The sequence below is a fragment of the Polypterus senegalus genome, chromosome 11 (assembly GCF_016835505.1).
Source record: "Polypterus senegalus isolate Bchr_013 chromosome 11, ASM1683550v1, whole genome shotgun sequence".
Classification (NCBI taxonomy): Eukaryota; Metazoa; Chordata; class Cladistia; order Polypteriformes; family Polypteridae; genus Polypterus; species Polypterus senegalus.
In genome coordinates, this window is record NC_053164.1 from 34527700 (window position 1) to 34550447 (window position 22748).

At 37.7% G+C, this 22748-nt stretch overlaps 1 protein-coding gene across 1 annotated transcript in view; it reads left to right on the forward strand.

Annotated features, from left to right (window-relative positions):
• zmiz2 (zinc finger, MIZ-type containing 2) overlaps nt 1–22748 on the forward strand; it is a 78644-nt gene that overhangs the window by 50420 nt on the left and 5476 nt on the right. Inside the window, exons 2-14 of the mRNA XM_039768326.1 lie at nt 7059–7188; nt 11062–11176; nt 11739–11932; nt 12055–12247; nt 12808–13026; nt 14307–14486; nt 15448–15528; nt 15769–15940; nt 16028–16169; nt 16308–16518; nt 18596–18701; nt 18929–19086; nt 19182–19249. Coding sequence (XP_039624260.1) covers nt 7139–7188; nt 11062–11176; nt 11739–11932; nt 12055–12247; nt 12808–13026; nt 14307–14486; nt 15448–15528; nt 15769–15940; nt 16028–16169; nt 16308–16518; nt 18596–18701; nt 18929–19086; nt 19182–19249 — 1889 coding nt within the window. The 5' untranslated portion in view covers nt 7059–7138. The remainder of the gene's footprint in view (nt 1–7058; nt 7189–11061; nt 11177–11738; nt 11933–12054; nt 12248–12807; nt 13027–14306; nt 14487–15447; nt 15529–15768; nt 15941–16027; nt 16170–16307; nt 16519–18595; nt 18702–18928; nt 19087–19181; nt 19250–22748) is intronic.

Sequence of the window (22748 nt, forward strand, 5' to 3'; positions counted from 1 at the left end):
CACAGGATCACGAGGGTCTGCTGGAGCCAATCCCAGACAACACAGGGCGCAAAGCAGGAACAGATCCCAGGCAGGGTGCCAGCCCACTGCAGGGCACACACACTCTAAGCACAATTTAGTATCGCCAATGCACTTAACCTGCATGTCTTTGGACTGTGGGAGGAAACTAGAGCACCCGGGGAGAACATGCAAACTCCACACAGGGAGGACCTGGGAAGCGAACTCGGGCCTCCTTACTGTGAGGCAGCAGCGCTACCACTGCGCTACGGTGCCGCCCTATGCTTATACAATTTAATTTATATTTTTAGTTTAGTTTTTTACCTAGTATTTTATTAAAATGACATCTTACTGCATTACTAAGAATATTTATGCTCCTTCCCTCATCCAGTTTTGTACTGATTAAATATTACATGTGGTATAAACCAAACACTGCACATCACCCTGATAATACCATCACTATGGTGTAAAGTGTGTTGGCAGCATTATGTAATCTTGCTAAAGTTAAGGGCAGTGGGCAGTTTTACAATAAAGACTTTTTGATCTTATTTACTAGTTTTGTGTTTGAAATATCAGTACTGGTTCAAGGTTTTGCAGTTGATTGTCAGTGTGAACAGTGATCTGACACAGCCCTCTTTGAATAGTGCTACATGTCAAAAAAAAAATGTTCACACCTGGCCCAGTCTGTTACGGGAGCTAGTGGTTTCATTTTACTAATTGTGGAATGAGAGTAAGTGCGAGCGAAAGAGTGAGCTGGACAGAGAGAGACTTTGTCTGAATTTGCAGCTGAGCCTCTTTTCAAACCATTTAGTGTGCATCTCGCCTGCACATGGCTTGTGCCGCAGTCCAGCGAGGGAGGTAAGAGCATCATAGCATTTCCTGTTTTTGCTGGGGAAGGGGATTTTTGCTTTTGCATTTCTTTAAAACCCTTCTGCAAAAGAGCAAAAAAAAAAAAAAAAAACAGATCTTATATGAACCGTGCATTTTGTTTATGTCAATTGCAAAATGACCATTTTTGTTGTGTCACTGCCTGTTACTATAACTGTCTGTTCCACAGTTCACTTTATTGTGCTGATAGTCTCACAGGCATTACCATATGTTTATAGTTTAAAGAAATCTAAATGGTGACCTTGTAAGAAACAAAAGCAACAGTCAGGGAACATCATTAACACATGAAGAGCTAAAAAATTATAAAGTATTTTTAACAATTATAAAACCGAGAGGATCAATTGAGAAACTGTACCATAAATGTACTTGGTTAGGAGGCTTATTTCTATCTCTGTATAAAAAGATTTTTTTTATATAGCACCCTTCATTGTGCACAAAGTGAGGAGATGCTTAAGATAGCAAGTATGAATGCATTTCAAGACACCTAGATCATGGAGCATACATTTATTAATTAGAAATATCTGAATGATAGGGATAATTATATAATATACATAAATTAGCTAATTAAGTTAATTACTTACACTAACTACATACTTTGTCAGGGGAGATGCAACTAGGATTTATTGCTGTCAACGTTGCTTCTCGTTTCAGTGTCACATTCACTTTTGAAAACTCCTTGCCCACTGGCCAACTCTTTACACCTTATGCAAAAAAGTGTGGCCTGTCAACTCCATTTGTAATGATCAATGGCTTGAAGTGTTCTTATGGACTCAAGAACTAGCTACCTTCTGGGTGTTTACACACACAGATTACTGAGGGCTATTGTGAGCACAAACAGTCAGGAGATGACTGACAAACAAAAAATCGTAGTCAAAAACAAGTAAGGGTTAGAATACTGCAGATGTCCTTACAAAAATAAGTTACCATAATCAAAGGGTACAAACAAAATCAAAGTCAGACTCTCTGAAGATGTTCATAACCAAAACAAAAAATCCTGATGCTAGAGCCTGCTTAGAAATTAAGCTAACTAAAGTTGTGCACAGAGGGATAATGTAATCTGCGAACACCACCATGTTTATATTGTTGCTTTGTTCATGAAAATAACCTTTAAATTATGAAACAAAATGTGAAGAATAATGTCAAATGAAATTATCGTGAATTAAAAATCTGAAAACAGACAAAAATATTTATACATAAACAGTAATTCTACACTGATACGGATTCAGGGGTTCTATTATAATTCTGCATGTCTGCAACTCTTGGGATTCTTTTTGGGTGAATTACATAACAAAATAGAGGGAAAGACAGTTATGCTGTGTTTCTACTTGTCCAGATAATACACTGATCCCTGTATTACTTCCATTATATTTCTGTCCAAAGGTTCTTGAAGACAACATTTCAGTTTCAGGGCTTGTTTGGCTTACGCACAGTAGGAACCCTCCAATCCTTCAAGGAGGCCTTGGTGACATCACAATCACCATTTGGTTTCTTTTTCTTATTATGCATAAGTCCATTCTGTACCTAAACATTGTTACTCTGCATGCATTTTTACCATTTCTGGTTTGTAAAAGAGTAACAGAATAAAAAATGAGCTTGACTAACAACCAAGTACATCCATCCATCCATTTTCCAACCCACTGAATCCGAACACAAGGTCACGGGGATCTGCTGGAGCCAATCCCAGCCAACACAGGGCACATGGCAGGAACCAATCCTGGGCAGGGTGCCAACCCACCACAGGACACACACGCCAATCCACCTAACCTGCAGGTCTTTGGATTGTGGGAGGAAACCAGAGCGCCCGGAGGAAACCCACGCAGACAAGGGGAGAACATGCAAACTCAAAGGAAGCAAACCCGGGTCTCCTAACTGCAAGGCAGCAGTGCTACCACTGCACCACCATGCCGCCCCAACCAAGTACAAGCATTTATCAAAAGAGTTTAATGCTGCTTGTAAGATTTGATCAATAACAATACAGAATATTAAAGGAGTTGGTAAAAATTGGCAATGTATGTATTGTAAAATAGTGTTAAAGAAAAAAAGAAAACTAATAGTATATAAGAACTGACTAATTTCCATACATCAGTGAACAGGTAATGTCCTTTTAGAGTTTCATGTTATGATGGAAGGACATGTGAACTAAAGTTACCAGCCCCATTTCCTATCGTTCCTAATGTTAATAGAAAGGTGGCAACAGTCAGCCCCCCTCTAAAATTGTAGAGCAGAGCCATGAGACATTTGTTGACAGCTGTTGTATTTCTTTCTGGCAAGGTGCAGGAATAATACACTGAACTGTACAACCTAGTGGTGATCCTCCATTTACTTATATGAGGGAAACTTGCCCAATGGCCAACTGCACTTCATGGGAGATGTGCATTGCTAAAATGAGGCTCTTTGATATGAGATTAGACGAGGGGGCTTCGCTTGCCAACCTCCGTTTTTTGTTTTTCTGGATACACACTTTTAAGATTTTTTTTTTTCTTTGTTGCTGTTTCATTAGTCTCACTTTTATTTCAGAACTTCTGTGAAAACAATATTTGGAATCTTTCGAGTCCCAATGTGCTGAATCTTTTTAATGAGGTCAGTGAGATATGTGTTTAATGACTTTGTACCTATTCAGGATAGGTTTCTCTGTTTTGAATTTCAGCACAGACAAAACGATCTACATCATCAGCAGTTAAGAATTTTTTTTTGCAAAGTAACCAATAAATGCATATGAGGTAAACTCCATTTTTTGAAATTCTCTTGACTTAAACTTCAAAGCCTTACAATATTTACATACTTCTGACATATCATCTATGTCCACATATTCGATCTCTATTCGCCTTTTCGTTATTTCTCTAAGTAATAATTTCTCTTTCTTTGCGCTAATGCGATGTTTACTTTCTTTGTTTTGTCGTTTTTTTCTGCTTCCATATTCTGTATCTAACTCTGCATGTATTTCGCGCCTACATTTTTTTCGTGTCTTTTGAAATCCAGTTTTCTTTATCTCTAACATGCTCTGCATGTGTTTGGCTCCCTCGTTTTTTAACCTCTTTATGATGTTTTACTTTGTTTTCTACTCAATTTTTTATTTTTGACCTCTCTTTATCCTGCTTTTGTTTCAATGACACCTGGTCCGTGGTGATTACTTTCCCTTTTTCGAGTAATAATTTACATTTGTTTACGCTACTTCGATCTTAACTTTCTTTTTTTTTTTACTTTCTAATTTTCCTACTTTCATATTCTTTAACTTTCTCCACATGTGTTTCACGCCAAGGTTTTTTTTTTTTTTTTTCTTTTTTTTTTGTGCCTTTCGAATTCCACTGCTTTCATAATCTCTAACCTGCTCTGCATGTGTATAGCGCCAATGTCTGGATTGGACATGCTTTTTTTTTTTAATTCCACTTGTTCCGGGCTGATAATTACTTACCTTATTTTCTGAATCTGCACCTAGATCATTCTTTTTCTTTTTTGTCTCTCCAGTGCTTTTAAGTCTCTTTTCTCCACGCTGCTTTCTTCTTCGCTTAGTTGTCTACGTTTCATTTATAACGTATTGTCCATATACGCTTTATATGCGCTGAGAGCCCTGGATCCGTGTGTGCTCAAAGCCAAAACACAACTGAGTGTGTTGCTGCCCGTGCTCTTATTTGGTTGTAAGTAGGGCGTGTCTTGCAAGAATCTCATGTTCTATGTCCCGCGAGATGGTCCTGGGTCAATCTCTTGGCACAAAGTCTTATGTTTAAGGTCCCCGTGAGACACTACGTGCCCAATCTCTTTAGACTCGCGGGTCTTTTAAATGTCTTCTGTGATCTTAACGTGAAGATCACGTCTCGTCGCCCTACTGTTTCTCTCCAGGATTTTTTTTATAATAGAGAGAAATTGTTTTTTTTCTCCCAAGCAATTCAGTAAGACTTTTTCTGTTATTTAAAAAGTTTTTGTTTTTTTTGTATATTATCTAAATAATTATTTGTTAAAAATTAATAGCTGCTTCTGCTGTAGAAACATGCCAAATAACTTGTAAACCTCTTATGATTCTGAGTACCAGGTGGTCTGCACCTCTGTACTTGTGCTATTGCAGTTTTCTGGTAGGTCTGACCACATTTCACCTTGACCATGTGAGAGAGGTCTTGGCTGCCATACCAAGATGTGTTGTTGTGCTGGTTGCTCCTGGTAAATCTCTCTCCTACTATGTATTTAATACACAAGTGAATGGCAATGTAGGAATAGGATTTGCACCTTGGGAGATTAATTAATTTTGTGAGAGGTTTCCTTTGCACAATTGTCTGTTTGAGGAATGCTGTCTGGCATGCTTTTCTGCAGTAAAAGGCCCGCAGAGCGTGTATGACATGCATGTTGCTTGGGTATGCTTACCTTGGCGCTCTGGAGAACAAGGGCTGCAATGCAGTGCTCGGTGCTCACATGGTGGAGGGGTGGGCAGTGGGAGGGGGATTCCCTCTAGCAGTCTCCAGTGCAGGAAGGTGCAGTGCAATAGTTAATTGGGCGGCATTGTGTCTGTGTGTTTGTGTGGGAGAGAGGAGAAGCTGTATACATTTCCTGTCTGAGTGGTGCAGCGTCAGCTCCTGCTTGGGCAGAACACCAAGTTTTCCTACAGCAGACCTCCGTGTTCCTGCTGCACATGCTCTGAGCTCAATACAGTGGGCAGTGGCCTTTGGAGAACAGAGGGTTTCTGTTAACATACAGAGAAGGTGGGATGTGTCTTCCCATTTGCTAACCAAACGGCCTTGAGGGAAATTTGACCGGCACCTTTTCATTTGTTTCTTAAGTTTTGCATTTTTTGTTTCCGTAGAATGGCACAACTAGGGATCCTTTGACTGCGGTATAACTGAGCAAGTCCCGTCCTGTGTCTGTCATGCATCCCAGGTGTTCACAAAAATGGAACTAATAGGGTGAAGGGTCACATCTTGAATATGTTTAGAAGAACGGCTACAGCTTCACAGGCTGTATGGTATTTCAAGCAGTTTGAGCAGCTGCTTGGGAGTCTGAACATACCCAGTGAGCCTGTATTTTCCACCCTAACCAGTAAATGCTACAGGTGTCAAGGAGATGAAAGCAGGATAGACTGCTCCTATGGTCCCCTCTGTGGCATGGAACAAAAGACTAGACTATGATTGTTTGTGGCTTTCATATTGGGAAGGGAATGCCACTCTATTTTCCTATGCCTTAGGGTAGTCCAGATTTACAGATGGGTAATATTGTGCATAATTGAATATTGAGGATAGCAAATTCATTATGCACTAAATTTCTTATCTTTAGGCAGTGTTACCTAGCGGCTTAATATCAAAGTACAAGGCTTCCACATCAGTTGCTGGTGCTCCTGCACAGTGTAACTGACTTTTAATGTGCTGTTGATAATCCATGTAAGAAGCTGTACTTTACATCTGTACTTCAAAATCACCTGGGGATGCTGTTTGCTATAGAAATAAGCAATTTAAAATAAAGGTTATTTTTTAAATCATTATTTACTTTTGGATAAGTACTGGTATATTGTTGGGCTGTGTGATCACCTGTTACAAAATGGAGATTTGTACCACTGGTGTTTACCAAACACAGCCATGGAACATTAAAGTAAAACAAAATAAAGATTTGTACCACTGGTGTTTACCAAACACAGCCATGGAACATTAAAGTAAAACAGTTCAAGTTAGTTTGAACATCAGACACATCAGCACCATTAAGTGATAAAAAGAAACACTGCCTTACTAAAAGATAAAATCAATGGGAAAGCAAGACTGCGTTTGATAGGTTTTATCATTAGTTGATCTGGTGGCTAAAAATCCAGATTTTTGCTGAACACATCTTAGTCACTTGTTGTTCACAAGTGTGTCGTTGTCATCAATCATCTTCCAGTCAGTAGAAACTGACAAGGTGGCCTTTAGGAAATTTATGTAGCCTGAATTAAATCCTTTAAGTGGTCGGTCTATCTATCTATCTATCTATCTATCTATCTATCTATCTATCTATCTATCTATCTATCTATCTATCTATCTATCTATCTATCTATCTATCTATCTATCTATCTATCTATCTATCTATCTATCTATCTATCTATCTATCTATCTATCTCTAATTTCTGAAGATAATAAAAAATTAAGTTATAATGAATGTGCTTGCTTTAAATGACTTCCTGCATCTTACTTATCCTGACATTAGTTTTCCTTTCTTCTATTCAGGCTGCCTGAACTTCTGATGAGTTCCTGAGGTCCCTTGTACGAGTCCCTCACAACTCACCAGTGATCTGTGACACCATCCAATGAATTCCATGAACCCGATGAAACCCACCTTGCCACCAACGCCTCATAGGTAAGGACTGGGAATGAGGAATGTCACCTCTGTGGCTTGAGTCTGCTTAATCTAAAGTTTGTTGTGTACTGTGAACCAGTTTATTAATACACTTATCATTTAAAAAAATAACAAGCCCTTCAGACATCTTTAAGACTTAGAGAAACATTGGATTTGAAGAGGTTGCCAAGGTTCATGCAAAGCTGTGAGCGGTACTTTCCTTGTCTAACTTCCTGTTGCTAAGTGATTCACTTCCTGTGGGTTTTAAAACCTCCCTCCCTTCAACAGCAAGACTAAATATGTGCCGCCTTTCCATTGTGCTTCCTTTACTTCACTTTAATCTGCTAACAGTGTGGTAGATCTTTCTACTGAATTATCCAGTATTGTATGCGATACGACATATCCTGGGTAATAAGGGTTAACTAAATAGGACTGTACTATAAAATTGTAACTGTAAGCTATAATCTTTCCACATGTACAGTATTTTGTATTATCTTACTTGTTTCAAGCTCAGTGACCCCTCCTTTTTGCTTTTATTCGCTACAGGTGATGACCAACTGAAACTAGATTGTACATCCTGTAACCATATATTTGTTGTTATGTCTGTCTGATGGCAATACACATTTTTTAGTCTGTGTAACAGAATATTTCTGAGCTTTTACAAATCTGATTGCAAAAATACCTGAACCTTAAAAATACACTGCATTGCAGGCAAAACGACCACTTAATACGAATTCTTTATTCTCAAAATGGTTCTGGTCATTCTCTGAACATGACTTAATCCACACACACAAACACACACACTAACTCAAGTCCAATTTAAAATTGCACTTAACCAAACTCGAACATTTTTGGATGTATAAGAAAGACTGTAGATGGATATAGACTGGAGACTGTAGAGCTATGAAGTACTTTGCCATTGGAAACTCAACCTTTTTTTAACATTTTTTTTAAAGTTACTAACAAGTAAGCATTATCACAAAGTGATTTGCAGTAGAAGAACAACACTGCAATGCCATATGAAATATGCAAACTAATTGGTACAATACAAATCAAAATAGCAAACATAAATATGAACAGAAATATAGAACTAGAAGATACGAAGAGCGTAAAAGTATACCTGACCAATTTTAACAGTATACGCCATCTAAAGATGCACTTAAAATTAAATTACAGTATAAAAATATGAAGAATGGTGCATGGTAAAAGTGAAAGCCAAAGTTACAGTCAGGTCAGGTCCAGTTGGGGAGTATGCACTTAGTACAGAATGTTGCTACACCCACTACATGATGAAACAGCTTTGGATCCTGGATGGAAACTCCCCAGGCAGACACGCGATTCAGTCCTTCCCTCCCAAAATGACCATCTACAGTGGGTATAGAAAAGAATTAACCCTTCGAAATATTCCCATGTTTTTTGCTTTACAGCCTTAAATGAAAACACACAAATCAATATTTTTTCCAGCTTTACTTGCTCAATGCAACCTGTAACATCCAAGTGAAAGATATCACAGCTACAGTTCAGAAAAAGTTTAAAAAATAAAGAACAAGAAATACTGAGATTTAATAAAGGATCACCACTAATGTCAATATTTTGTTGAACCACCTTTTGCTTTAATGACAGCCTTGGGTCTGTTGGGATACTTCTCTATCAGCTTTGTACATCTAGATTGAGCAGTATTTGCCCACTCTTCTTTACAGAACTGTTCAAGTTCGGTCAAATTGGATGGTGAGCGTTGGTGGACTGCTATCTTCAAAAATCTTTCAACAGATTATGAATGGGAAATACAGTAGGTCTAGGCTCTGACTGGGCCACACGAGGACATCCCCAATACTCTCCCAATCTGTCTACTGTTTTCATAGTTACAGTACTTGAATAATAATTCGAGATGGAACTAACCAGCAGACCAATGTAGTGTATAGACTAGTAATGTCAGTGCTTTCATATTGATTAAAAAGAAATGTTGAAGCTCTTAAGTGAAGAGGCATAAACTGAAACCAAAAAGAGAAGCTCAAGATTTTATCATCAAGGTGGATGGAGTTTGCAAATAGAACTTTGAAGATAATTCAGAGAAGGGAGAAGCAAACCTAAATAAATACTTCATGAATGTTCTGTAACAGGGATTTTAATGTAGAAACAGGATAGGTACATTAGAGATGCGTTTTAGTATTAGCGATTCAATAACAGCTTTCAGAAGCTTCTGTGGTGGATCTCAAAGAGAGTGGGCCTTGTCTGCTATCATCTGGGTGGTAGTCTGGTGCTTTTGAGCAGAAGGGTGAACAGTTGCTGGCACACATAGAAAAGGACCCAGGGAAAGCTCAGAGAGTCTCAGAGACACTTGACAGTAATGTCATGTGCACACAGAAGGAAGTTTTAAAAATAGTTTTAGTGAGCTCCTATTGGAATGCAGACATGTAGTATAGCTAGTGTCACTGCATTTGCAGTGATTGGTAAACTCCTGAAAGCATCACAGGGGATTGGACGGTGTAATGCTTGTGTAGATGCTAGGGGTCATTTTTGACTGATCCAAACTTCTGATCATTTGTGTAGCAGAGAGGACAGCCGAAAGGCATTTTGGAGTAGACTTTCTGATTTACTTAGAGGAGTGGAATCTTTAAATGAGGAGGAGAGGTGATTAGCTTATTTTACTGTTTGGATTATTTTTGTTTTTGATTTCATTTGAATAACTTCCTCAACTTTCATTATTATTCTTCTTAGGAAGGAAACCTTTTTCTTTGTGTGTTTGAATTTTATTTTTTATTGCAGAGCCCTAGAAGCTACAGTCTTGTATACATTTGTAGATAGAACTTATGTTTTCCTTTTTGCCGTTATTATTTTTGTTACCATTTTTGTATTGACTGCGTTATTCAAATTGCATGACACTGATTTTTGGTTCTTGTTTTCATATGCACTTGCTGCAATAAAAGGACTGTCTAAGTCTGTGTGTGTCACATTCACCCCTGATTTTTGTTCAGTTCATAAACTGCTAGGTGCCAAGAGGTTAAGGTTGTGCTAGGGTTCAAGAAGCACAGGGCATCACATTTGGTAGCAGCATTAAGAGCCCCATGAGAGACTGAAACGTGAATCCAGTGGCCCAAATCCTTGGTAACAGAAATAAGGAATGAACTTCAGAGCAATGAAAACAGTCATGACTGCTTCAGCCTGCTAATTGAGAACAATATATTCTCAAAATATAGCATTAAATTTGAAAAATAATGTTATTTGTTTAGCTGACATTTTCTTCCAAAGAGTCAACAATTTATAACATAATAGTTTTTTTTTTTCTAATGTCAAAACAACAGTAACAACAGTAACAACAGTAACACTGTCAGACTGCAAGTTATTCTGTGGTAGAGGCAAATCCAGCAATGCAAATGTTATGCTTTACAGTCCACTATCTTAACCACTAAGCAACAATGCCAATATTACTGTAAAATGAAACAAAGCATTAAAAATCTGAAAACAATTAGTCCTCCTTGGATATTATCAGAATGTACTTATGAATGTTTAGCCAAAAAAAAGTATAGCTATAGGCACTTGTACCCCTTTTGGGTTAAGCTAGAAACAGCATATAGTATTTCATCAAAAGACGTTCTCCCCTTCTCATGAGATTTCAATGACAGTTTCTTTTTCTTTGCAGCATGAGTACATTGATTGACTCTGCCGGCATTGAATCTCAGGAGAGCACAAGTATTCTTTAAACCTGACCTTATCATTCCCTTTATATACATTGTGGCTTGTTAATTTATTTTCTAAAGTTCTTTGGTCTGCATGAGTAGAGGTTCCTAAAAGCTATCCTGCCTGGTCATAGTTAGCTCTATGAATGAACAAAAAACACCAGTTATATTACAGAGCAGCCTACTAATGGTGCCTATCATTTTGTCTCTTCTGTAGTGACGGCTCCTTCCCATATGACTCTGTTTCGTGGCAGCAAGGCAGCAACCAACCAACAGGATCACTGTCTGTGGTAACAACAGTGTGGGGCGTGACCAATAGCTCCCACAGCCAGGTAAGCAGCAACATGTATTCCAGCTTATTTGGGTACTTCTGTTTGCATTTGTCATGTTATCCAAAACCAGTCACTAGCATTTCTCACAGTATGCGTCCTAACGTCACACATATGTGACAAGTAATCTGTGAACTTCTGTGGCTTGGCGTTGTTTTTGAGCATCCTGCTGTCATACTCACCACACAAACAATTTTGCTGGGTCTTTATGTACAGCTGCTTACTTTATCTTAGACTTTTAATCAACTTGAGGACCTATGAAAGATGTACACATTTTGTAAACTACAAGCTCTCGAGTTTCGGTTCTTGACAGAACCCTGTTGTAGTTGGTTGTGTAGGTTTCATAAGTCCAAATGCACTTTTAAATAAATGTTTATGATGTAGAAAGACCTGCACATCTTTTCAGCTCTTATTCATTGAGAACATCACCTACTTCTGCATTTTTTTTCAAATTGCGAATGTACATGAAAATTGGTAATTTAACAAAGATTTACGTTGATAAAATAGAGTATTTTGATAATCTTTTTTTCCATCTGTCTGCCTTTCTGCATGTGTGTTTCAACAGGTATTGGGGAACCCAATGGTCCCTGGAGGAAACTCTGGTGGAAGTCACATGATACCAGGCAATAACCCAGCAATGAACTCTCCACAGTTCATGAATCAACAAGGATATGGGGAACCTGTGCCCAGTAAGAGTTACTTGCAACAGGGCATGTACAGTCGAGGGGGATACCCTAGTGGACCAGGTTATGGGGGAAGGTAAGCAATGTCTTAACACATAAAATTGCTAAATACAATGGAGGAATATATATTTTTCTGGTACTCAATCTTTCTCTCGTGACCAGCTGCTTTTAAACGACTCTATTTTTCTATGTTTACAGCTACCCTGGTGCTCCTACTGGTCCTGCTTCTATGGGCATGCAACCCCATGGCGTCCGACCCCCAACAGACTTCACCCAGGCAGCGACAGCAGCTGCAGTGGCTGCGGCTGCTGCAACAGCAACCGCTACTGCCACTGCTACAGTAGCAGCTCTGCAAGAGAAGCAGAATCAGGAGCTAAGCCAATATGGTCCTGTAAGTATGCAAGTTATAGAACAGATACAAAATTACAAGAAATCAGAATTTTACAATAAATACTACTGAAGAAACTTCATCAGCATGTACCACATTAATTGCTGCCTGTCTCCATCTGTTAATCTTTGACCAAGACTGCTTCAGGAACATTTCTTTCAGTGTACCTATTGCCCTACACCAACCCCCACCCCCAGGGTGCTGAAACAGGATGCAAGCCGTCCAGTTTCTTCAAGCTACTGAGATTGCACCCAGCAGGAGTAAACACCAAACAAAGCAACCACTGTGCTATGTCTGCCAGGCAGACCACGCCTCCTATAGCAAATTTCAGATGGCTGTTCCTAGAGAAATACCTGCTCCCCCTGGTGGTGTAAGTTTGTAATTAGGTTTGTTATCAGGCTGGGTTCTAGAGCTCCACAGATTCCTGGTTGAAGTCTACAAGAGTTGGATCTTTTTGTTAGTGTCAGATGGAAAGCCTGTAAAAATAAAATACCTTTTTACAGTAGGATGTTAGCAGATGGTTTTTTCCCTCCTGCTTAAAAGTTCTTTGTTTTTGCTTGCAGATGGGCAATGCGGCTTCCTATAACAGCCAGTTTCTGCCCCATTCGGCACCTCGTGGTCCCCCAGGCATGGGGCCTTCCAGGCCGTCAAGTCTTGGACCCTTATATGCAGCAACACAGGGCCAACGAATGCAGCAGCACCCTGGCTACCCAGGGCCACCTCAAGCTCAGCAGATGCCAACCCGAACTCAGCAAGGCCTCAAGAGGCCCTACACTGGAGAGGTGAGCTCATCTGATACCAACAGAGATTGAAAAAGATGGCAGCTGTGTTTTAAATTACAGAGGCTACATCTATACTATTGCATTTTTTTTAAATGAGTTTTTAAACAAAAACAATCTCTAACCATACTGTAGTTTTTACATTGTTTACAAAAGAATCCCTGTCTACCCTGAAATGCCTAAATATGCATATGACAGAGTCCTCGACCTTGGCATTGGCCTTGGCATACAATGGGCTTGCTCACATCATCAGCAAACTCCATGAAGGGAGTGTACTGAAAAAATCAGAGCCCTGTGAAAATCAGATTCCTGTGTGCTTTTTGCACTTTCAAAACTATCTGCACAGGCAGAACTCTTGATAGCACATTCAAAGAAAATAAAAATGCTTTAAGCAGCCAGACTACTATGTGCTGATTGCACTTAAAAGTAAACAGTCTTCAGAACTGGTGACAATCGTGTTGTCATTAAATAAAAACAAAGTAAGTGAAGTGACACTAAAATAAACCTCTATGTTAATTCATGAAATGACTGATTACAAGTTGTCCACAGCAAAAAGCAAAAAGAAGGAATCTTGTACCAAACAACATTTGTAAAACTAACTCAGTTGGCAGCAAGCATTCATATCTTTTCTTTACTGTATTGTGCTTTCTCCATCCTGTAATATTGTGAGCTCAATTAAATTCTACACCCACCCACTTTATTTCCTTTTTATTAGTTTTGCTGTGGAATGTGCTCCTCCTTACTGAACAGATTACAGTTTAAGTAATAAACGTTGTTCAGAGGCTGTCAACTGAGCTATTTATAATCTGATTTTTTTGGGGCTCTGAATTTTTTACAATGGTAATGACACTGACCACATGATTTATTGCTGAAGTGTAGCAAGTGGTAAGTAATTTGCTTTTTACATATGTATGCATCATTCAAACTTTAGAAAACATAATTTAGATGTACTGTATATACAGTAGGTAAGCAGTACAACAAGCATGATGGAAGCAACTCTTTTATGCTGGCTATATTGGAAGATGTTTTTCTTCTGTGAAGGGTGACCAATCATTCAATGAAATGCTGTAATGAGCAGAATCCAATCAGGGAAGGGCCACAAAATAAGTCTACATTTTAAGAGGTCGAAAATGAAGGGGTAGTTTTGCTGAAAGGCAAAAACATTGACAAATGTGTGCGTTTTAAAATGAAAATGCCTTGGTTTGGACAGAGCCTAAGAGATCCAATCTGTACTTAATCTGTAAAGTGTTTATCTCCCATTGTCTTGTTTTTCAACATATTAGGGTTACCCCGGGCATCCTTATGTACCTGGAAATGCGACTGCTGTGCAGTACCATACTGCTGCCCCTCAGCGCTCTGCACCCTCGCCTTCATACCCTGGCCACAGGATGCCTGTGCAGCAAGGCGCTATAAATGTGGGACAGTACCCTTCAGCTCCTGCAAATTCTGGGCAGTACTACAAGGTATGGTGGGACATTGAGTGTGGAATCTCATTTTCCATTGACAGACTAGCATTGGGGTTATTGTTTGATTAGAGTTTGTTTACATAGCATCCTAACAATAGACAGTCTTCACCTCAGGTGAGATAGTTGTTAACTGTATATTGTTTACCTAATAGTTTACAGCAAATTAAAACAATCAAATGACAGCTTTATCTGAAACTTAAAATGCAAAAAATGTGAATTGTTAATGATTCTAGAATTTGTCATGTTAATGGCTAGTTTCTGGCAGGTGTCTTAATCTTTACTTAAGCGCCTTGAGCATGGGAAAGGCACTATATAAATAAAATGTATTATTATTATTATTATTACTTAATTTAGAAAGTAAATCATATACGGTTAATAACCTGTGGAGACTTGCAGAGGGTATACTAGCTAAGCAACAGCATTTGAACCCCAATTTGTTCTGTGCGTGTGTGTCATATTTGCATGCATGTCCTCCTACAGTTCAAAGATTTCCTTTTAATTCCAGACTGTGAATCTAATTTACACTGTGTGTGTCTGAATATGTGTGTGTGTGTGTGTGTGTGTGTGTATAGTAAGTGTGCCTCACCATGAACTTGTGCCTTCTCTAGGATCAGCGCCATCTGTAGCTCCCTGTGATTCTGTACTGGAAAAGTACACAAAGAAAATAAATGGATGTAACCTCGAGTACCTAGGGTAGAATAATGGCAAGGAAAAATACCACTATGAACTGGATACTATACCAGATTCAGATGACATAGCCTTAATCCTAGATTGGGTAAAGTGCTAAAAATTTAAGAAGGTTTGCAAAAATTTCTGTTTGCCTCAAATATATAAAAGGACATTTATTTTTCGTACAATATTACATTGTGTAGTACACACACACAACCTGTTTTATCTTTCACAGGCAGACATTTAAACTTTTTTTTTTTTAATAACATGTAAACCTTCTCTCCCAAAGGCAGCCGACCAGTTCAATGGACAGACAAATAACCTACCAGGAGGCACTTACGGCAACTTCAACCAGCCAGCTGTTAATGGGGTATGCACAAGTTTCTAAATAGTGGATTGTGTTCTCTTTGGTCTGTAAGATGTTAGGTGGTATTGTGTATCAGTATTATTTCTTTAACCTCCTGGATTTTAAGATATATTTAGTTTAAAATAATGGTGATCCTTGTACTGAGTAGTGCAAAGCTATGTAAAATAATTTAAGCGTCCATGGGTAGAGGGTCAGTTTATCACAATATAATATTTAGTAACCATTCCTTTTTTCTCCTTGTAGCCTGGCCGTGCAATGCCGGGGTATCCCAGCTCCCCTCTGCCAGGTAATCCAACACCTCCTATGACACCAGGAACCAACATCCCACCTTACATGTCTCCAGGACAAGATGTAAAGTCCCCCTTTCTACCAGACATCAAACCCAACATGAGTGTGCTACCCCCACCACCAGATGGTACAGATGATATAAATTAATGGTATCTTTTTTTGTCACCTTTGTTGCAGCTTAGCAAATTTTTGCAATTTTTATTTTGTTATTCAGGTAGCGCCAATGATGACCTCCGGCTGACCTTTCCAGTGCGAGATGGTGTTGTGCTGGAGCCATTCCGGTTGGAGCATAATCTTGCTGTTAGCAACCACGTCTTCCAGCTGCGTGATACGGTTTACAAAACACTGATGATGAGGTAAGGTTTAGAGAATACTTGAGCAAGTATATTTTAAATATTCTGACTACTTGAATACTAAATTTCTCTTGTTCTCCATGGCCTGAAAAATGTCTAGTCCACGATTTGATAAACTGTTGTGTCTGTCTCCCCCTCCAGACCTGATCTGGAGTTGCAGTTTAAATGCTACCACCACGAAGATAGGCAGATGAACACAAACTGGCCAGCATCTGTGCAGGTCAGCGTAAATGCAACGCCTCTGACCATTGAGAGGGGAGACAACAAGACTTCCCACAAACCGCTGTATCTGAAACATGTATGCCAGCCTGGCCGCAACACCATTCAGATCACAGTTACAGCCTGTTGTTGTGTAAGTAGCAACTTCTTTTACAGCCTGTTGTTGTGTAAGTTGCAACTTCTTTTACAGCCTGTTGTTGTGTAAGTTGCAACTTCTTTTTCTCTCTAACATATTATAACATTCACAAAACTCTGAAACTAATTAGGTTGGTATTTCTTTATGCAATGAGTATTTTATTTTTATTCCATTAGCTGAGACATAAATAAAAAAAAACATTAAGCTATCTTAACTTAACCGTAGCGCTAGGCCCAAACTCTTATTTGTTATATGGATTTTGTTCTTGATTTCTCTGTACATTTTACTTACCCTGTTCACATGTATATGTATTTAGGAAACATTGTAGTATAATGTGTATACAGTGTCACCATTTCTTTAAATCTGGTCCTGTGTTTCTTATTGTTTTTCAAAAATTAAAATTTCTGATCTCAACATGAATACCTAATAAGAGTAAATATGCATATTAACAAAAAAGTGCCAGAGGACAGATTTTGAGACACAGAACATTGATTTTGATGTCAGAATATTGAAAAAGGGCTAATTGCATTATTAAGTACTCTACTAAATGTTCAATAAGCCTGCAGTCATTCAACATATCAAGGTAGCTGCAGTATGCAGAATTTAGTCAAAATGTACTTTTGAAGCTTATACCCGGTTGTTGACTGTGTGAAGTTTGCACATTCTCCCTGTGTATTTCCACTTTCTTTCCAAAGATGTTCATTTTAAGGCTATGTCACTTTAGATGACTTTTCCAACTTGACTTCAGTCACAGCACATAATCTTAGCACTCGAGGCAGTCTGTGGCATGCTCCTCTGAGGACCAGTCATCTAGTCTGACATACCCAGTGTCTCACTCCATCTAGTCCATGATTCAACATGACAGCTTTGTCTTTAGCCATAAGGGCAGCCTGTGCGTCCATGACATCTGACTACCAATGATTGCTCATTCAAAGGCATAATACTTAGAGTACAGTGACAAGGAATAAGGAGCACAGGTGTTTTGGACTTCACAAACAGAAGAGAAGAACACCTGTCTGATGTCTAGTGTTTTACGTACCAGATAGATACTTTATTAATCCCAAGGGGAAATTCACATGACATGACATGACCACGACAGAAAGAGAAAAAAGAAAATAAAAGGGAACAGATTGTTGCTGAACTCGCCCTACCTGTTAACCCGTCATGTAGCACTGGCTCCATCAAGCACTTATTACTTGTCAGAAAAAAGGGCAAGCATGACAGACCTGGAAAGTTGGTATGCAGTAACATAATTTGACACGCCCAGTGAAATTTAGTCCAGCGTCGACGACATCAGCAACTTAGTCTGTAAGTCTAACATACCCTATGACTATAAATCATATAATGTGACATTGGCATTAAGGTTACCTGGTGACTCTAAATTGGCCAATGGAAGCAGACTGCAGTAGATTTGCACCCAATTCAGTGTTGATTTCTGCCTTCTGTCTTATACAACCAGGCACCTGCTGTCCATTAATTTAATTAAATGGGTTTAAGAATGTATGGCTGACTTTATTATGAAACCAAAAGACTTTCTGACACTTTCGAATTTGTAAAATCTGAATCTAAAGTCTTTTTCAAATCAAAAGGCAGTTATCTGTTATATATGTTCTTTAGTGAAACATTGTATTGTTGTAAATAACATGAGAGACAAAGACATATGATTCTTAACAAGGCAGAGTATATGCTTCAGTGTTTTTTTTGCCCCAGTTTTTACCATGTTAATGGTAACTAATATTGATTGGTTATTTTTTTAACTTTGCCCAAACCACTTGTAGTATTGGTAAATAATAGATTTGTTGAAAACGTTTGGTCAAGTTTTTCCAAATGACTTTACAAATGTTGGAATTTTTAAATTATGTTTTAATAAGATACATCAAAAATTGCTAAATTCATGGTACTTTGTTGTAATTTTTGCTTTTTTGATAGAAAATGAACTCAGGCATAATTCTAAGAGATTAACTTTTTAAAAAAACTTTTCAATTCTTTTGAAATTATTTTCAGAATTGTTTAAATTGTAAACACAGTTTTTTTTATTCCCCTCACCACATTTTTCTCTTTCTCTCAATTCCAGTCGCATTTGTTTGTACTTCAGTTGGTCCACAGGCCTTCTGTACGGTCAGTGCTGCAAGGTTTAATGAAGAAGCGCCTGCTTCCTGCAGAGCACTGTATCACCAAGAGTGAGTTTTTGTCTTAACTGTAGCATCTGAAATAAATCTTTGAAGGTCTGTCTGTAAATACAGCCTCTCCATCTGTGTTTCTCTGTCTCCTTACATTGTCTTCTGTATCTTTGAATATTCCTGTTTTCTCATCACGTCCCCTCTGTGCACTTCTCCCACATTAACAAACTTTCTTTTAAATCCCTAGCCATGTTTGTTTACTGTTCTTCTTTCAACCTTTAACACAGTAAAAAGAAACTTCAGTAGTGGAACAATACCTGGTACCCCTGGACTTAACGGTGAGGATGGGGTAGAACAGACTGCCATCAAAGTGTCGCTGAAATGTCCCATTACATTCCGTCGGATCCAGCTGCCTGCCCGTGGGCATGACTGTCGACATATACAGGTATGGACAGTACTTGGAATAGGAAGATGTTCGTGAATACTACCTGTGAAAAAAAAATGCAGCCATGTGTAATTATAGTCTTCCACTACTTGCAGTGCTTTGATCTTGAGTCCTATCTGCAACTGAACTGTGAACGAGGAACCTGGCGTTGCCCTGTTTGCAAGTAAGTAGTTTTTGTAGAGATACTGTTCTCTATGTATCTGCTTATCATGAAGAGTGACACTATTCTTCTTTTAAGTTTTTGTTGCATATCAGTGACTTTCATGTGGGTGTTTAGTTTCATTTAGGATTTTAAACACCTGAAATTCTGGATTAGATTGCTGTAATGCCCGAAATGACTGAATTTGGAATTCAGTTTCTTTATATACCTACAATGCAAATATTTGCTTTTTCAGTATATTTTGCTGTTTTCCTTCAGTAGCACAATGAGTAGAATCACTCATATTTCAGATGTCGTGTCAGTAGTACGCTATACTTTGAAAAGGCTCATTGACATACTCTACATATTTTTTGCCTTTCTAATTAATACTAATGATTAGGTGGTGGATGAAGAACATTGTGACAAAATATCTATATCAAGTTTTAGGATATTTGTTAATAATATGTAAAACTTCATACATTCTAATCATGAAGTTCATTTTTGGAGTTTACCCATTTTTGAAGAGAACCTTAGCATAATTTCATTGTGTTTACCGGAATTTAAACTTTTTACACCTATTTACATCTGCAGGTTTACATGTTTACACTAATTTTTATTTACACATATAGATGAATTTATCAAAAACAGCAAGGTACAGTAGAGACGTGTTTAATGTTGCTGGCTCAGAGCTCTATGAAACTGGATTTAAATCCTTGCCTAGTCAGACTTTGCATGGATTTTGTCTCAAGGTGTTCAGGTTTCCCTTCTACAACCCAATATATGTGCATTAGTTTAAAGTGTGGATATGGAAGTGAGTGTACTCTGTGATATCCTGGTACATCATTCAAGGCTGGTTCCTGGTTAGTACCAGTGGTGTCAGGATAATCTTTGGCCCCTAGCACCTTCGCATTTGGATTAATTAGGATCAGTAAATTCATTAACATATGTATATAGCAAAATATAAATAAGTTAAATGATTCTGACACACTTGCCAGAGGAAATTCACATAAGTTTTCTTGGTTGTGCATTTTGTTCAAATTACCCAGGCTCACTGATCTCTTTGGAGTCAAATTACATTGATCTCTTTGGAGTCAAATTACATGTTACACAGATGCCAGCTGTAGTATATGAATCAATCTTACGTGTAGATGCTTAATTTTTGTCCACAACCTCTGTTACATGATTGGGAAAACTACTTTTCAAACCATAATTTTCAGACTCATTATATTATAAAGTCCTCAGTGTCAAAAGAACTGATCTGCCATGGATAAGCTGAGCTATAAAGAAGCATTCTGTTAAGTTTATTTTATTTCTCTGGCACTTTCAGTAATACTATTTACAGTGTGATATGCATACATGCAAACAAAGTGTGCTTTAAATGGCCTTAGCATTTCTTGAAGTATCCAAAAAAATGCTGAATATAAACTTCTTTGCTATTTTCCAACACTGTGAAATTTTTAATTTCAGAAACATTTTCACAAATTAGATGAAACTAGCTTGTCAACTTCTGTTCACCTAACTTTGGCTGTTTTCTTTATTGTTTCTTTTTAAAAGTTAACAAAATGCTACTATCTATTATTCTACTTTTGATACTCATATCATGCACTCCATGCATATAGATGTACTTCTTAATATATCCCTAATCAGATTACTTGTGTGCCACACCACTTTTGGTGAAGAACTTGTTTTCAAATAACAACTTGCATCCACCCTGTTAATTCCTTCAACTTCTGTCATGTCACCTTTTATTCTCTGCTTGCTTAAATTAAAAAAAGTAATCTCATTCAGAGATACCTTGTCATTTGCACATAGATATGCCATCATAATTGTATTGTACAGACGAACCATAACCACATTGACTTGCGCTCAACACAGATTACTTTATAACATCCAAAGTAGCCCTTTTAATGTCTTTTGTTTTTTTATGAAGTGTTTTCAAGTTTTAGACCCCTTACTACTTTCTTATATGTAATAATGAGTAAACCCTTATATTTATTTAAAATAAACTTTATCTGATACATATCTATCCAATTCAAATTCTTTCAAGGTCTATCTGCAATAATTATTTGACTCTGAGGTGTTAATTAGTTTACCTACTTTATTATCATCTTCAAACTTAACCAACTTTAATTTATTTTCCTATCTAAATCATTTATAGAAATTTACAAAGCATATTGGCCCCAGTACTGATCCATGATGGATGCCACATTTAATCTCCTCTAATTTAAAAAAAAATGTATTATATGATAACCATTGTTTTCTGTGTTAAAGATAATTTATTATATTCTGGCGATTCTTTTTTCATATAGTATAATGAGTCAGGTTTATTGAAGGTTTGGATTTGTTCTAGACAAAATGTAGAGTATATGTGCGTGTATGTGTAAACTTGCAAACACCTGTCAAATTGTTCATTTTGAAGAACTAACAAAACACACTGTATATGTTCTTTGAAATGTAATGATATTTCAGACCAATTTAACATAATCCATGTGATAAACCTAGATGAGTCGGCATCCTACAACAAACATATCTGGCTACAACAATCCATTATTTTTAATCAATAAACATTGTAAACAAAATTTAATTCAGTTAATATTCCTCAACATTTGGGGATCGCAGTATTGTTTATTTTAGAGTTAGGTCTCAATATACAGCATTTTCCTGTTTCTGTCTCCTGTGTATGATACATAAAGAAGCTGGTTAGATAAAAGAATTTTGTAGCGTGGAGAAATTTCACATTTCAACCCTCCAACTCTTAACACTGGAAACATTGGACTACCATAACAAAGACTACATAAAATAAACTACGGAATCACAGACTGTTTTAAATGCTTAAGAGACATTTGTATATTTTGGGTGTAAATTTTAGTTAATTTTCCCCTTAATGTTCCAGGCTAGGAAAATACAGAAGTACAAAGTACAGGTTGTGCTTGTGAGTTTGGTTTCACTGAGAGTGCATTATAGAAAAATGTAGCCAGCAGTTTGGTGTGAATTGGTGGATCGTCACAGCAAAATATGTAAACCATAGTCTGAGCTTATATATGCAAAATTTCCACTGTAAAGAAGAAAACTAAAGAAGATGAAAAGGAGAAAATTTAGCAAGTGCATTTATAACAGAAAAAGGGTTAAGGAGTAGGCGCTCCTTCACGTGGGCAAGGAAATGATATAAAAAGAAATGATGACAGATGCCTGTGTCAAACCACCTCCGCCTGAGCTACCCTACTTTCACTAATGAATCACTGAATGGCTCTGTAATAGGTGTTTTTAGAGCTGTAAGAGGAAGCCTAGTCGAATGACTTAATGCATAAATGAAAATTGTTAAGCTACATTGATGTTTATAGAAAGAAATGAAAAAGTAAATTCTATTATTGAACAGGTAGCACACCAAAGTTGGGGGTGGGGAATTGCGGGTTTTCTCAAGTAAAAACATTAAGAGGACTGTCGGGACAGGTCAGCATAAAACCAAGATGTCCTGAATGTTGGTAATATGCCTAACTAAATATCCTTTCTGTCTTGCTCTTAT